Source organism: Sinohyriopsis cumingii, chromosome 1 (genome assembly GCF_028554795.1).
Source record: "Sinohyriopsis cumingii isolate HCF-2022 chromosome 1, ASM2855479v2, whole genome shotgun sequence".
NCBI classification, from domain to species: Eukaryota; Metazoa; Mollusca; class Bivalvia; order Unionida; family Unionidae; genus Sinohyriopsis; species Sinohyriopsis cumingii.
The window spans coordinates 7,958,493-7,976,624 of NC_142961.1; the positions used below are offsets into that span (position 1 = coordinate 7,958,493).

Below are 18,132 nucleotides of genomic sequence, written 5' to 3' on the forward strand. Positions count from 1 at the left end.
ACACTCTTTTGACTTTGATGGGTATTTGCAATATCGCATTGCAGAGCAGGTGAAAGAGAGAATTCTGTGAAATTCTTATTTATCTATGCCATCGGAGCTGTTTGAACTGAATTGCCATCAGATTTTGTTTATGACTCACAGTAATTGACTTCATGTTCAGTCAATAGCAATAGAAGCACGGATATCAAGAAATAAAAAAGAGAGGAAATGGCTGCCGACAGAAGCATGCTTGCTCCAATCTTCAGAACATTGTCAATAATAATTTACTGTCTTCTTTGCCAGTATTGATTACATTGCACTTGTTATGGCAGGTATAGTTCAGTGTGTTAATGTAATTATTTTTTTAAACACAAACTGACATGATTCAAATTTAAAGGTAGGAAGTTGTTACTTGATTCTACATAACCAATAAGTCAGAAATTATTAATTATTGTAAATGTAAGGCTGTTGCTGTGTCACCTGTATGTTATGGTCACTTCATCAGTAAAACTGGAGCTGTGTCACCTGTATGTTATGGTCACTGCATGAGTAAGACTGGAACTGTGTCACCTGTATGTTATGGTCACTACATGAGTAAGACTGAAGCTGTGTCACCTGTACGTTTTGGTCACTACATGAGTAAGACTGGAGCTGCATCACCTGTATGTTATGGTCACTACATGAGTAAGACTGGAGCTGTGTCACTTGTATGTTATGGTCACTACATGAGTAAGACTGGAGCTGTGTCACCTGTATGTTATGGTCACTACATGAGTAAGACTGGAGCTGTGTCACCTGTATGTTTTGGTCACTACATGAGTAAGACTGGAGCTGCATCACCTGTATGTTATGGTCACTACATGAGTAAGACTGGAACTGTCACCTGTATGTTATGGTCACTACAAGAGTAAGACTGGAGCTGTGTCACCTGTATGTTATGGTCACTACATGAGTAAGACTGGAGCTGTAGCACCTGTATGTTATGGTCACTACAAGAGTAAGACTGGAGCTGTGTCACCTATATGTTATGGTCACTACATGAGTAAGACTGGAGCTGTGTCACCTACATGTTATGGTCACTACATGAGTAAGACTGGAGCTGTGTCACCTATGTGTTATGGTCATTACATGAGTAAGACTGGAGCTGTGTCACCTGTATGTTATGGTCACTACATGAGTAAGACTGGAACTGTGTCACCTGTATGTTATGGTCACTACATGAGTAAGACTGGAACTGTGTCACCTGTATGTTATGGTCACTACATGAGTAAGACTGGAACTGTGTCACCTGTATGTTTTGGTCACTACATGAGTAAGACTGGAGCTGGGTCACCTGTATGTTTTGGTCACTACAAGAGTAAGACTGGAGCTGTGTCACCTGTATGTTATGGTCACTACATGAGTAAGACTGAAGCTGTGTCACCTGTATGTTTTGGTCACTACATGAGTAAGACTGGAGCTGCATCACCTGTATGTTATGGTCACTACATGAGTAAGACTGGAGCTGCATCACCTGTATGTTTTGGTCACTACATGAGTAAGACTGGAGCTGTGTCACCTGTATGTTATGGTCACTACATGAGTACGACTGGAACTGTGTCACCTCTATCTTATGGTCACTACATGAGTAAGACTGGAACTGTGTCACCTGTATCTTATGGTCACTACATGAGTAAGACTGGAACTGTGTCACCTGTATGTTATGGTCACTACATGAGTAAGACTGGAGCTGCATCACCTGTACGTTATGGTCACTACATGAGTAAGACTGGAACTGTGTCACCTGTATGTTATGGTCACTACATGAGTAAGACTGGAGCTGCATCACCTGTATGTTTTGGTCACTACATGAGTAAGACTGGAGCTGTGTCACCTGTATGTTATGGTCACTACATGAGTAAGACTGGAGCTGTGTCACCTTTATGTTATGGTCACTACATGAGTAAGACTGGAGCTGTATCACCTGTATGTTATGGTCACTACATGAGTAAGACTGGAGCTGCATCACCTGTATATTATGGTCACTACAAGAGTAAGACTGGAGCTGTGTCACCTGTATGTTATGGTCACTACATGAGTAAGACTGGAGCTGTGTCACCTATATGTTATGGTCACTACATGAGTAAGACTGAAGCTGGGTCACCTGTATGTTTTGGTCACTACATGAGTAAGATTGGAGCTGCATCACCTGTATTTTATGGTCACTACAAGAGTAAGACTGGAGCTGTGTCACCTGTATGTTATGGTCACTACATGAGTAAGACTGAAGCTGTGTCACCTGTATGTTATGGTCACTACATGAGTAAGACTGGAGCTACATCACCTGTATGTTTTGGTCACTCCATGAGTAAGAGTGGAGCTGCATCACCTGTATGTTATGGTCACTACATGAGTAAGACTGGAGCTGTGTCACCTGTATGTTTTGGTCACTACATGAGTAAGACTGGAGCTGCATCACCTGTATGTTATGGTCACTACATGAGTAAGACTGGAGCTGGGTCACCTGTATATTATGGTCACTACATGAGTGAGACTGGAGCTGGGTCAGCTGTATGTTATGATCACTACATGAGCAAGACTGGAGCTGTATCCCCTGTATGGTATGGTCACTAAATGGTGACACTTGTAAAGGTTTTCACTAATTATTTGAAACACATTTTATTGATTCAATTATGGTCGCCATGTTCTCTGTTTACTTGTAAGGTATTTGTATGTATGGTTGGATTTAACTGAACATTAACACATTATTTTCTTTATTAATGGCTATATCATGATAAAAAAATGTAAGCAAAGTGTATACCCCAGGAACACACAAACACAGTCAATATAGGCTGCCCTGTTCAAACCAGTACCCTTGGATTATGAATGATTGCTCTACCATTGTCTCAGCCCCTTTGATTAACTCGGCCCCTTTGATTGACTAAGCCCCTTTCATTGTCTCAGCCCCTTTAATTGACTCAGCCTTTTTGATTGACTCAGCCCCTTTTGATTGACTCAGCCCTTTTGATTGACTCAGCCCCTTTGATTGACTCAGCCCCTTTTGATTGACTCAGCCCTTTTGATCGACTCAGCCCCTTTTGATTGACTCAGCTCCTTTGATTGACTTGACCCATTGTTATTGAAGATTTGTCATCTATGAGCTATAAAGAAATGTGGAACTTATGTGACATTAATGACATCATAGAGTCACAGATATATATATATATATATATATATATATATATATATATATATATATATATATATATATATATATATATATATATATATATATATATAGATGAGGTAGTATTTAATAGCAAAATAATTTGGAACCTTGTTCTTTTCATCAATATTTATTGCACCTTCAATTGGATACAATCTGTAAGTAACATTAGACACCAGGTTTTAACAATATTGCACTGCCATTCATGGGTTTGTCTTACTAATTTGATTTTGTTATTGATATTTGATAGATTTTATATTTTCTTACAGAGAAGGGCGTCAGAGTGGAGGTGGGCGTCATACATGTATGGAGGTGCTCAAGTATGAGAAACAGCAACTAGATAAACAGGTACAACATTTGAACTTCTTCAGATACTGACAATATCAGGTACAGACTCAAATGAGGTTTTCTTCTGTCATATTTTCCCAGTTTTTTGGTAGGTGTTCAGATTCAGATTGAAAATGTTGTTAAAATATTAGATAAATCATAAATCAGAGTTACGATACACATATAAACCTGATTATTGATCCATGCAATGGCATTGAATTTTAAGCTACGTGTATGTAGTAATAAGTTCTTTCTTACATTATATAAGTATAATAGAGTAAGTATCACACTACACTTCATAAGCCCAGCATGCATTTGATGTGTTTTATTGTGAAATTATGTAAAATGTCTGTCTTTATTGATGGCACTGCACATGAAATATTTCAGATTGCCAATTTGAGAGACAGTTTGAGTCAGACGCAAATAATGACCCTGACCTCAAAGAGTCATTTGCTGCAGGAGAAAATCAACCAACAGTCAGAAACACTCAAATCTGGGGGAGAGTCAACATTGAAAAGTATGTATGTTTTAGCTTATTAATTCTTTACCTTTCCACACAAGTACAGGGCAAATACCAGTACAAACCTAAGCTCTTGCAATCATGTCTGATTGATTCAAACGAAATAAGCCTGATTGTTGACATTGTAAATGCGATCTTAAATTTTCTTTGACAACTAAAATTAGTATCCACTCAATTTATTTGCATTGAATTTTGAATATGAGTATGTATATAGTTAAAGAGAATGATGGAAAACATAAATAAATTTTCAACAACCTTGGACTATTTTTGTTCATCAAAGACATTATTTCTCCTCATAATTTTGGGGTACTGACATGTTTTGTTTTCAATACAGATTTAGTAATCACAGTCTCTTTGGATTAAGTAAAATATAGCCTTCATATGTATGAAAGCAGCTGCTAGTTTGTGTGTGAAAACAGACAACAGTTTCATTGTACAGTTCCTTTTCATTAGCGCTGATCTTCCTTATTATCAGTACAACATGCTTGGTTATCACTTAGAAAGACTGTATTAAAGAAAGTGTGTGAATTTTAGCAAGAAATATAAAAACATCACAAATATGCTGCAGCTTTTACTAAGCTCTATTAGACTGTTCTTGCTCATTTCACTTAAAATGTATCTGAGAAATTAGGATTTCTGAGAAAAGAGCTAAATCACTAGATAAACCCAATCTTAATGCTTCAGGCATTCAAGCTATACTTAGATTAATTAAAGCATAAAGTAATTATTAATAATGATGATGACGATGACTATATGTCAAATGGGTGTCATAATTAGATGGAGGACTAATCAACCTTCAGACCCTTGTACAATGTAGCATATGTCATCACCGGCATTTGTATTCATTCATCTTCATCCACAGACCCATGCGTTTTAAGGATTTCACATATTTTACCTCATCTTTTATTTTATATACCTTTTTCAGAATTGTAACACGTTTATCTTTTTTGTTTTTTTCTTGTAGTAAACAGCAATATATCAGTTTACATTTATTTGCGTGTGTTTATCTTTTTAAAGACTTTTTTGCAATTGTTCATTTGTACACTTTTAAAACTTTATTTTTAATTTCCACCATATAGCCATATTGTACTGAGGTACCAATAAAAGCTAATACATACATTTTTCCATTCTTACACAGACAAAAACCCATGCTTTTATGCACACAGATTTCTTTTTCTCTTTTTAAACATTCTCCCATACATACACACAAATATGTTCTTTCCTTTCCTATCCCAAACAGATGTGAACCCATATATATATATATATATATATATATATATATATATATATATATATATATATATATATATACACACATACACACACACACACACACATACACACACACACACACATAGATACCTTTCTCTTACCAACACAATCACCCATACATATATGCACACATACATTCTTTTTTCTCTTTCCAATACATACACTAACCCATACATATATGCACACATACATTCCTTTCTCTTACCAGCACACTGACCAAAGATGAATGCACACATACATTCTTTCCTTTCTCTTTCTAACACAGACACTCACCATACTTTTATGTACACATACATTCACTATAGTATAAAATAAATATGACATACAGATTGGTAGTTTTATCTTTTAAAGTTGGATCAAATTGCATAGATTAGACCAGGGGTGTCCAAACTTTTTGCAAAGAGGGCCAGGTTTGATAAAGTGAAGATGCCCGGGGGCCAATAGTTCCTTCTGATGTTTTTTTAACCACAAAAGTTACATGCAAATATACACTGTTATAGAATAATAAATAAATAAAAAACAAATAATAAATAAATAAAACAATTTTCAGTGTCACAATTATCTTTATTTTTCAAATGGTAATATAACTAAATATAAGCCACTCAGGCAGACATGAACAACTCTAAAAACACAATTCTGCTTTTCATTCATATCTTCGCCATAAATAATACATTATATGACTGAAGCTGCGGGCTGTATGAAATCTTACCGCAGGCCATGATTGGTTCGTGGGCCGGACTAGTCAGAATTGTTATGACAACAATGCTAGTTGGTAGAAATATAAATGTTGACTCTGGCAATTCTACAATCAGGCCTCAGAAAATAAATAAACAAGCAGTGTGTGTATGTGTGTATGTGTGTCCTTCTATTCTATTTGAGATAGAAACAAAAAATTGGCATGGGTTTTTTAGGGGCATTGCTAGATATGGACAATGCACTTATAATTTTGATCTACTCCTATGGGGTGGGTTTACAGGAAATGAATGAGAAAATCATGTGATTATTTATTTTCACTGCAGATTTAAATAAAACATGATTTTCATACCAGGAGATCAGTATCAGGTTATACCACTTGTAGATATGATCCTGTCATTGCATTAGAATTATAACCAACGTAACTGGTGGATGGCACATTCATTTTGACCGTTTTCGTGCTGTATACCTGTATACAATTGTATTTCATCATTATTAGTAAAAGTAGATATTGCTTTCATTGACAGACCCCACATTTTCATTATTAAGTCTTGGTGAGATAGCAGGTGTCTTAAACAGAATACATTAATTCTCTGCAAGATTGCTATGGAAATATGATAAGAAATGTTGATAAACATTTTTTGTCATTGTAAACTTGACTTTTTCTCTCAGGAAAGGGTAATGTTTGGGTGTGGCAGATGCCCCTATTTGACTCCTCGCATTTCTAATTTTCCATTAGGTGCTCCATTCCTATTTACTGATACACGTACAACTTCATGTAAAGGTTATCAAGTACAACAAACCCTTACAGTTTTTTGCAAACTGGTTCATAATCATCAACATTTACTTGTTATGGTGAAGCTAAGAGAGTAGCACAAATGTAATCATACAAGAAAAGGGCACAGGTCGTTGGCTTGGCTGGTGTGACCTAGTGTACTGCTACCAATTAGTTTACATAACAAGGCAAAAACTGATTGATCTGATTAAGTCAGCCAGCTGTATACTATGAGTTGCTACTCTTTAAGTGCTGAGGAGGAAACTGGGATAGGATATTTGAACGCCTGATCTAGGATTCATTGTATTTCTAACAATTCATCCATATGTCATATGAGGAGGAAACTGGGATAGGATATTTGAATGCCTGATCTAGGATTCATTGTAGTTCTAAAAATTCATCCATATATCAAGATTTTGGTAATACCTCTCCTATCCATTTTTGTCAGTAATTATGATTTTTGTGCTAATCAGGAAGAATTATTAATTAAACTCAACTTTTTGTGTTTTTAATTGGTCTGGAAAGAGTTAAACTTGCTTCAAGGAAAATATGGTTTGGTCATCAGCTTTCATCAAGAAGTGAAGGACTTCCTCAGTTCTTTGTACTAAGTGGAACTGGTGATTTTCATATTATGGTTTTTAGGTGATTAACACAATGTGTATTCTGCAGCTGGAATTAAAAAAAAAATCATGCAAAAGTTTACAAGATTTTTATATAACTGAATTGTTAATGATTTACAAAATTCTCCATTTCTTGTCAACACATAATGAATGAGATTCTGTCATTCAGCTCTGGTGTTATTTGCATCTATGATCAAATGGCTAATGGTTTGCCTGATGGTTTGGTAAATCTCTTTCCCAGTTAGCTGTCCAATTGTAAAAAGCAAAAGCTGGATATTAATTAACCAGTTTCATAAATTTAATACTAAATCATTACCCATTTGAGATTCTTTTTATCACATAGTTTTATTTTCAGGGGAAATTATTTAGATAGAAAGAAGAATAAAGAATTGCATTCATTCTGACAGATGCTGTATCTTTCATTTGTTGTGCATAAAAGAATAGTCCCAAATAAAGTTGAAATAGTAAAAGTATATTATACATTTTTGAGAACTATAAATCTAAGACTTAGCGTTCATCCAAATAAACAGAACATTTTACAAAAGACAAAACATTTGTCAACACAAAATGTCCAATGCATTTAATGTCACATTGTTTGATACAATGCACAATACCAGTTCGAATTGGCCTACACAACACTGTGACAGTGTTTACGTTGAAATTTTCCACATCACAACTAAACATTAAATTGTTGGCAATATTTTTTGTGAAAAGAAGATTACTGGATGTAGAAATATGCATACTTACTGTAATGTATTTGTAACAGGATATTTGCAGTATTTGATTTGGAACATTAGATTGTACAGAAGATGTAAACAAATCTCTTTTTGAGTCAGACTTGCATTACATATTTATCATGTATGTATGCTGTGGTTGGATAAAGTTCTGTCAGTTGGGGAGACTGGTTTATGTCTACATTCTTCTATAAACAAAGGTGAGTTTATTTACTTCAGTAAGTTCATGTTTAAACCAAGCTTGTATATTGGGTGGATTTCATGCTACAGATATACTGCCCTTCCATCCCCACCCCCACCCTTGTTATCATCTAAGCAATACCAGTAGTTTTACTTGTTGTTATTCTTGTCTTAGGGGTTTTGCCATTTTTCATGTTATGATATGTTATACATGACAGAAAACTGTGGGGGTAAATTGGCAATATTGAAACTGGAGAAGACCATTCTTTCCCATTTCCCTTTCACAAGTCGAATAAAAAAAATGGCAGCCAAAAATGTTAAGTGAAAACAAAAAATTCCAGAAGGCGGGGTTACAAATGTTTTCCCATGATTGCAGCCAATCAGTAAAGAGAATACTGCACAATAATTTCATGGGCTTATTTGGACCAATCAGAATCACATAAAGTGATATGTTCACATGTATAATATCAAACATATGAAACTACACACACTGTAGGCAAAGTATACCGACTATGTGATAAGAATGAAATTCAAAATGAACTGGAATTCATAAAGTTCTATTCACTGTGCCTAAATGTATCTATGCAATGACCTCAAAGAAGGCATATAAGTAGTTCAACTGTGTGTCATACGGCAATACAAGCATGGATAAATTAAATAGGGATTTAATAAATAAACAAAATTGGATGTGTTTTTTGTTCTGAGTTTTTGGAAAGAATGAGTCTGATTTGGCAAGGGATACGTCAAGACTGTCATGTCAAGACATTTTCATATGCTATATCAAACAAGTTCTTTCCCACGACTCAGTACAAAGCTTGAATGCTGTTTTGTATTTATAACATACTCCCTTTCTATGCTTTCTAATTTTGTAGCTTTACTCTGTGAATGAAATTCAAACTGAACTGGGATTTGTTATGTATAATTTAATTTGTATTGGTTTTGGGTCATTTTTTTAAAAATTCATTATATGCTTTTGGTAATGGATAATTATATTTTGGACTTGACCTTGTCCAAAAGCATTTTCAACTTGACCAGAAACATTGATTTTTATATATATTCTGTGAGTAACTAATACATAGCTGGGGCCCCGAGTGGCTGAGCAGTCTAAAGCGCTCACCCTTATGGATCACTGCCATCTCACCTCTGTCTGCATCGGTTCGAGTCTCGGATTCAGCTAATGTGGTTATGTGAGAAAGCTTGCCAGTAGCTTCTCATGGGTCAGTGGTTCTTTCCAGGTTTTTTCCAGGTTCTTCCTCCACCATTAATACTGGCTGCCATGTATAGCCTATCTTGTGCTGAAAAGTGGCGTTAAACCCTACTACAACAACAACAACAACAACAACAACAACTAATACATAGCTCAAATTTTCTCTGTGAGTATGGATGCTTATTAGGATTATCTTTGCCAGAGTTAAGGACATTGTGTTTACCTCATTTTAGATTATAGTTTTAGTGATTGACTTTCTAATTATAGCTGAGATTTTATCTGGTAAACATTAGTTCTAGAAGGTTATTTTCCATTAGGTAATAATTTTTTTATATATAAAAAAAATTACTAATTGTGACCTAAGATCAAGTAGAGGACTATACAATTTTTATTTTTATTTTCTAGAAATTATTCATTCATGCTTTAAGATCTGAGCAGAATAAGTTGTAATATTGTTGTTTCCATTAGGTCATTTGGGCTGGAATTTATTTTTCAAATTATTTATTCACTGGAAGTACCTTGTGCTTATTAAAAAAAATATTCTTGGAAATAGAGACTTTTTGAATTTAGTGAAATATCAAATAAGGATATATTCTTGGATTGTATTAATGTGATCCAACAAAAGACTGTTGGCACATCACCACTACATGGGCCACCACAGGCACATCAGCACTTCCAGTATTGGATTAATTTGGATTTCTGCTAATCAGTAGGACTCGTGTCTGTAATCTTGGGAAAATAACTTTACTTTCTCTAAGTCGGATTCATCCAGTCTGATTGTGGAAACAACAAAACTCTATTAATTTAACACTGATTGTAGATTAGTCATCAAATTGCAGAGATTTTGTTTTGTACCTGCACACTGTTTTTTTTTTTCCTATGCAGCTTATATGACTGATGTAGAAGAGGAGATCCCAGACTTTGATGAGGAGGCCAGACATCTAGCCAAGCAAGGGGACATGCAGAAGGCACAGGTCATGCTTACCAAGAAGAAACTTGCAGAAAAAGAGGTCAGTTTGTGGTCCCAAGTGATTTTGTATTAACTTTTAAGTTTTATTGGACCTTCTGTTTCCATTTGCTTTAAACTATAACTCTGTTCTATGTGCTGTTTGACAATCAAGATAGCATTGGACTGGGGACAAATATTAAATGGCTGGTAGGGTGTAGAGTATTCAAAAGATGGAGAGTGTTGCAGTTGATGATGCAATAATTGGACAAGATAGGCTGATTTGGCTTCCATTTATCTGACTTGACCTCCTTTGTTGACTATCATGTTGGTATGTATACTTTATAATGGACAAGAGTTATGGCAGGTCCATCACACAATTAAATTGACTTTTAAAAAAGTAACATTTAAATTCACTTGCATCTTAATGTTGTATAATATGTATTTGATACCCATAGTTAGTAGCAATTCAATGGCATGGAGAAATGCAAAGTTTGGGGTTGTACATAAAACTCATCATACAGTTGTTTAACACATAGTTGATGCACTTTTACATGTAGTGTGTACAGTTTAATATTTTTGATATGTCAGCATATTAACATATCACTCTATGTCAATCTGATTGGTCAAAAGAAGCCATTGACATTTTTGTACTGCATTTCTCTTGACTGAATTGCTTGTAATTTTGCTTGCCCCTCCTTCTGGAACTTTGTTGTTACTATTATTATCAACATTTTAGTGGCCATTTTTTCAAGTCAGTTGTGCAAGGGGCATTGGGGAAAAGGTTACATCTGTCAGAATATGGCCAGTTTAACTCACAGGGTCTCATTACAAATAAAATTAAGGGTACCTGTCAAGGGATTGAGGGCTGGGGGGTATAAACCTGTGTCAGGCACCCTACCCTATGACAAGTGTATTTTAAATGTTACCCTATAGGAGCAAAGTCTCACAGAAAGTTATCCAACTACAGTATTGTTCCAAATCAGAGAATACAAATATCCAGTCCCAAAATACATTAAATCTGGAATTTCTATACTCAGTAACATCTTTATTTAGATTTAGTACAACTTCTGCTGCTAGTAATCACCCCATAGTGGAAGTGATACACTATAGATGGAAATATTGTAACTTGCTCATCAAAATCAATGTACTGATATATAGAATGTTTAACCCAATGCAAGTAGACTATGTGAGATCACACATAAATTTCCATATGGCATGTTTAACCCAATGCAAGTAGACTATGTGAGATCACACATAAATTTCCATATGGTATGTTTGACCCAATGCAAGTAGACTATGTGAGATCACATAAATTTCCATAGGAGATACAGTTTTGAAAAAAGATGTCTGTGTCAAATGTTCTCTTGGTTTGGAAAGACAATTGCTCTTTGAATTATAAATTTGTAAAAATATCTACTTTTAAGTGGTACTGGTTATAGCACTGTGCATTATTAATTCAACGAGCATCTGGGACTAATTTTTTATGCAAAACAATTGAATAGTGCTGCATCAGAGTCAGAATAAATAAATTATTTCTTCTTTCTCTTTAAATTATTTCCATTAAAATAAAAACTATATGATTAAAGCATCTCAAAAGGGTAGTGATTTATAATTAAATTTATGAAACTCATTTAATAATTTCCAGGCTAAAGCTTGGAAAAGCTGGAAATTATTCAACTAGTTTCATACATTCAGTATAAAATTAGTATCATTTGAGATTATTTGAAATGCTTCAAAGAATATATTATGCCAGCATATTTTATTATACTGTGTATGCTTTATTTTCATAATTTTTTAGGTAATGTGCATTAGAAAGGAGATACTAGTAACAAAAAGAGAAAACTATGTCATTCTTTCATAGACACATAATCATACAAAAAGGGAAAACTGTCATTTTCATAGACACATAAACATACAAAAAGGGAAAACTGTCATTTTTCATAGACACATAAACATACAAAAAGGGAAAACTGTCATTTTTCATAGACACATAAACATACAAAAAGGATAAACTATGTAATTCTTTCATATACACATAATCATACAAAAAGGGAAAACTCATTCTTTCATAGACACATAATCATACAAAAAGGGAAGACTGTGTCATTTTTCATAGACACATAAACATACAAAAAGGGAGAACTATGTCATTCTTTTATAGACACATACTCATACAAAAAGGGAAAACTATGTCATTCTTTCATAGACACATAATCATACAAAAAGGGAAAACTGTGTCATTTTTCATAGACACATAAACATACAAAAAGGGAAAACTATGTCATTCTTTCATAGACACATAATCATACAAAAAGGGAAAACTATGTCATTCTTTCATAGACATATAATCATACAAAAAGGGAAAGCTATGTCATTCTTTCATAAACACATAAACATACAAAAAGGGAAAACTATGTCATTCTTTCATAGACACATAAACATAAAAAAAACAAAAATTTAAGTAATAAGAAATTGAAAATTTTGTGAAATAGAAAAGAATGTTAACCAAGAAAATGTGATTCATCAACATCTATAAACAAGCTTCCAAAGGCGTATAACTGAGGTCTGCTTAAAAGTAAAAACTAGGCAAAGTAAAATTCTAGGATAGAATTCAGGAAGAGATTTTACTAAATGTGCATAGTTATATGCTCTTAAAATAATATGCATTTTGACCATTCAAGCATGATTTCTTATTCAAATGATTGGCATTTGCAGCTTATTTTCCTAGTCTAAAATATTACATGAACGCTAGGATCAAGGCATCAAATTTTGGAAGACGATTTTAAAAGCTTGAATTTATTTTTTCATTATAGTTAGAAAGCTAAGAATTTTTGGATTGTCTACTGTTACAAGTTTAATTCTTTTTTAAAATTTCATTTTAAGGTTAAAATGTTCCATTAACCAGCTTCTAACCTAACCCAAATATATAGATTAAAATAATGTTTGATAAATTTTTATTCATAATCAAATCTGTAATTTTCAAACTTTTTACTTTATGTAGACAAGATTTTATGCATAACATCTGATGCAACATTTTTGATTGAAATTCCTTTGATTTTATATAATTATTGTGTCCCAGTTATAAGAAATATCATTTTGTAAAACAAAATCCATTTGTATTGTCAAACTCAGTATATCATTTTTCATGCAACCTTATTTTCTGTGGTTGAAATAAATTCTCATATAAACTAATACATCATGTTCTATTCCTAGGTAACAAGGATATGTTAACATTACTGTTTGTAAGAGCCTGTTTAAATTCTTTTATTGTAGTCTGTTCAACTCCTTCCATCGTGTTATCTTTAATATTGATAAGTAGGCCAGATTATGTTTATTTTAGTCCCTAAGTAATTTTAAACTCATGAAATGAACTAAAGTTATCACTGTTAACTGGTATGTCAGTAATACTGATAACACCAATTTCATCCCAACTTTTGAAACAAACATTTTCTGATCATATTATAAATGGATTACACCAGATCAGTGAAAAGGGCTTTTGTCCACTGTGTATCAGTATGTTATGTTTTGTTAATTTTTTTCCAAGTTTCTAAAGAAAAAAAATCAAAAATTATTTATTATACACTGATAATGAGCAATGAGTTATGGATATGTCAGACCAATGCTAAATATTTTTTGAAAGCCATTGTCATATAAAGAAGTCCATTTAGGTGCTTTTTTATCACTTTTTCTCAACAATGACTCTTTCAGATCTCTAATCATTAGTATTTACCATTTTCAAACCTACTTGCTCATGCATTTCAAGCTGAATATTTCTCACCCATGTGACAGAGAAATCTAGCTGTTTTGCTAACCTTACTTTTCTTATCTCAATCTAGTCATCTCAGACCAGTCATCTCACTCAAGGTGTCCACATACTCTGAACTACTTTTAAAAAAAGAAACCATTGTTGTCTTCTGCTATGCCTGATGTACTTGTTCAAAAATCAAATAACAATAACAAATATATAACAAAACATAGTAACTTATTGTCAATCCATCTTTGACAACACACCATGCAAAAACATTTTGCAAGAGACAAAGACACACACGCATACAATGTTGAGCTTTTTGGTATTATGCTAGTTTGTTCCACGTGGCATGGTCAATTTTATCCTATTTTCAGGTCAGCGTCATTAAATGTGGCTAAAGCTACCTAATTAGTTTTAGATATTTTGTGTGAAACAAATTATATACTGTTAGCTACATTTAATGATGCTGACCTGAAAATTGACAGTGCTACAGATAGGATAAAATTTTCAGTGATGTGTGAAATGAACTATGACAGAAAACATTGATACATGCACACAGACCATAGACCTATAAACTTCATAGCCTCCCAACTCTCTTAACAACTACGGAAAACTTAGTAACAGCCAGAAATGTGTTATGTCAAACATGCTTTATTCTAATTTTGTTAAGCATATTCATTGTGCCCAGATGAATCAAAATTATACCTACTGTATTTAATGACAAATAATGCACTTACCAGCCAGAAGGAATCATTTATCCATCAACACATTAATCCATAAGTAAATTTCACTGTAGCACTTGCCCTATTTCCAAGACAGAAAAATATATTTTCAAAGAATCTGTGAACTTTAAAGTTTCACACATGGTTATCTGCAAGGGTCTGTATTTGGAGGTCTTTTATACACGGGTGTAATTTCACAGTCAGTATTAAGGAAAACACAAAAAGTTTCACCTCCTCTAAAGAAAAGGAGAGCTATAAATGATAGTGACACAAATCACTATTTACCTGTGAATAACCCAAGCATGGACACTCATGCTACATGTAACATTTTGTTATAATGATAGCCTATGCACTACAACAGAGGTGTGGGCCCAGTATCATTCCATTATTTACAATATAATTTTCTAAATGGGAACTGATGAAAATGAAACATTTTCTTGTAATAAATATTAGTTATTTATTGTTAATTTCATATAACATCCAGATATCAAATTTGATAATACCTCAATACTATGCAACATTTTAAGTTGTTATTTTTTTGGCTTACACATAAAAACTGTGTACTTCAGAAGACACGGTCACGCCACAGTCCTTATTAACATATTTTTATTAATGCACCTTATGCAAACATTTGTGCATGAACTATATTGTAGAAGTAAGAAGTTCTTTTTTACTTTAAAGGATACTATTGGGTGAGAAAAAGAATCTACATTGGGTTTAGGACCAAGACAAGGAAATCCCATTTGCAGGGTTACATTATGTCTCCCCCTCAGCAAGCCTCGTGTGGAGACAAATAATGTAACCCCTTGACTGGGATTTTCCCTGTCTCAGTCCAAAACCCAACTTAGATTCTATATATATGTTGATTTTGTCCAACAAGAATTCAAAATTGATTGTTGAAAGAAAAAACATTTTGATGATTATATAAGATATTAGAGTAGATCCTGTACAAATTGAAATAAAGTGTATATTTTGACAATGCTTCTGATATAATTACTGTAATTTTACCTGAAAGCTAGGTACATTCATTTTGGGGAGTTATGCTTTGACAAAAGCTTGATACATTGATTTTGGCTTGTTATGCTAAGATAATATGCTAGGTACATTGATTTAGAGGAGTTATGCTAAGATTAAAACCTAGGTATATTGATTTAGGGGAGTTATGCTTAGATAAAAACCTAGGTACATCAATTTTGGGGAGTTATGCTTAAATAAAATGCTAGGTACATTGGTTTAGGGGAGATATGCTTAGATGAAAAGCTAGGTACATTCATTTTGGGGAGTTATGCTTTGAAAAAAGCTTGATACATTGATTTTGGCTAATTATGCTTAGATAAAATGCTAGTTACATTGGTTTAGGGGAGATATGCTATGATGAAAAACTAGGTACATTCATTTTGGGGAGTTATGCTTTGAAAAAAGCTAGATACATTGATTTTGGCTTGTTATGCTAAGATAAAATGCTAGGTATATTGATTTAGAGGAGTTATGCTAAGATTAAAACCTAGGTACATTGATTTAGAGGAGTTCTGCTTAGATAAAAACCTAGGTACATTGATTTTGGGGAGTTATGCTTAGATAAAATGCTAGGTACATTGGTTATGGGGAGATATGCTATGATGAAAGCTAGGTACATTCATTTTGGAGAGCTATGCTTTGAATAAAGCTTGATACATTGATTTTGGCTAATTATGCTTAGATAAAATGCTAGTTACATTGGTTTAAGGGAGACATGCTTAGATGAAAAGCTAGGTGCATTGATTGTGGGGAGTTACGCTTTGAAAAAAGCTAGATATATTGATTTTGGCTTGTTATGCTAAGATAAAATGCTAGGTACATTGATTTAGAGGAGTTATGCTAAGATTAAAACCTAGGTACATTGATTTAGAGGAGTTCTGCTTAGATAAAAACCTAGGTACAATGATTTTGGGATTTATGCTTAGATAAAATGCTAGTTAGATTGGTTTAAGGTATATGCTATGATGAAAAGCTAGGTACATTTATTTTGGGGAGTTATGCCTTGAAAAAGCTAGATACATTGATTTTGGCTTGTTATGCTAAGATAAAATGCCTTTAGAGGAGTTATGCTAAGATTAAAACCTAGGTACATTGATTTAAGGGAGTTATGCTTAGATAAAATGCTAGGTACATTGGTTTAAGGGAGAAATTCTTAGATGAAAAGCTAGGTACATTCATTTTGGGGAGTTATGCCTAGATCAAATGCTAGGTACATTGGTTTAAGGGAGAAATTCTTAGATGAAAAGCTAGGTACATTCATTTTGGGGAGTTATGCTTTGAAAAAAGCTAGATACATTGATTTTGGCTTGTTATGCTAAGATAAAATGCTAGGTACATTGATTTAGAGCAGTTATGCTAAGATTAAAACCTAGGTACATTGATTTAGAGTTCTGCTTAGATAAAAACCTAGGTACAATGATTTTGGGAGTTATGCTTAGATAAAATGCTAGTTACATTGGTTTAAGGTATATGCTATGATGAAAAGCTAGGGTACATTCATTTTGGGAAGTTATGCTTTGAAAAAGCTAGATACATTGACTTTGGCTAATTATGCTTAGATAAAATGCTTTTAGAATAGTTATGCTAAGATTAAAACCTCGGTACATTGATTTAAGGGAGTTATGCTTAGATAAAAACCTAGGTACATTGATTTTGGGGAGTTATACTAAGATAAAATGCTAGGTACATTGATTTAGAGGAGTTATGCTTAGATAAAATCCTAGGTACATTGATTTTGGGGAGTTATGCCTAGATAAAATGCTAGGTACCATGGTTTAGGGCAGAAATGCTTAGATGAAAAGCTAGGTGCATTCATTTTGGGGAGTTATGCTTTGAAAAAGGCTTGTTACATTGATTTTGGCTAATTATGCTTAGATAAAATGCTAGGTACATTGATTTATGGGAGTTATGCTAAGATAAAAATCTAGGTAAATTGATTATGGGGAGTTATGCTTAGATAAAAACCTATGTATACTGATTTAGGAGAGTTATGCTAAGATAAAAACCTAGGTGCATTGATTTTGGGGAGTTATGCTTTGAATAAAGCTAGGTACATTGATTTTGGGGAAAAGTTTGAAAAAGCTAGGCACATTGATTTAGGGAGTTATGCTAAGATACAACCTAGGTACATTGATTTAGGGGAGTTATGCTAAGATACAAACCTAGGTACATTAATTTAGGGGA

The 18,132-nt window shown here is 33.6% G+C and overlaps 1 protein-coding gene across 2 annotated transcripts in view; it reads left to right on the forward strand.

Moving 5' to 3' along the window:
* The window catches only part of LOC149806381 (coiled-coil and C2 domain-containing protein 1-like), a 124,838-nt gene that overhangs the window by 100,715 nt on the left and 5,991 nt on the right, over positions 1-18,132 (forward strand). For both annotated transcript variants that reach the window (XM_089952408.1, XM_089952400.1), the window contains exons 26-28: positions 3,454-3,532; positions 3,899-4,028; positions 10,398-10,522. In XM_089952408.1, the coding sequence (XP_089808534.1) occupies positions 3,454-3,532; positions 3,899-4,028; positions 10,398-10,522 (334 nt within the window). The remainder of the gene's footprint in view (positions 1-3,453; positions 3,533-3,898; positions 4,029-10,397; positions 10,523-18,132) is intronic.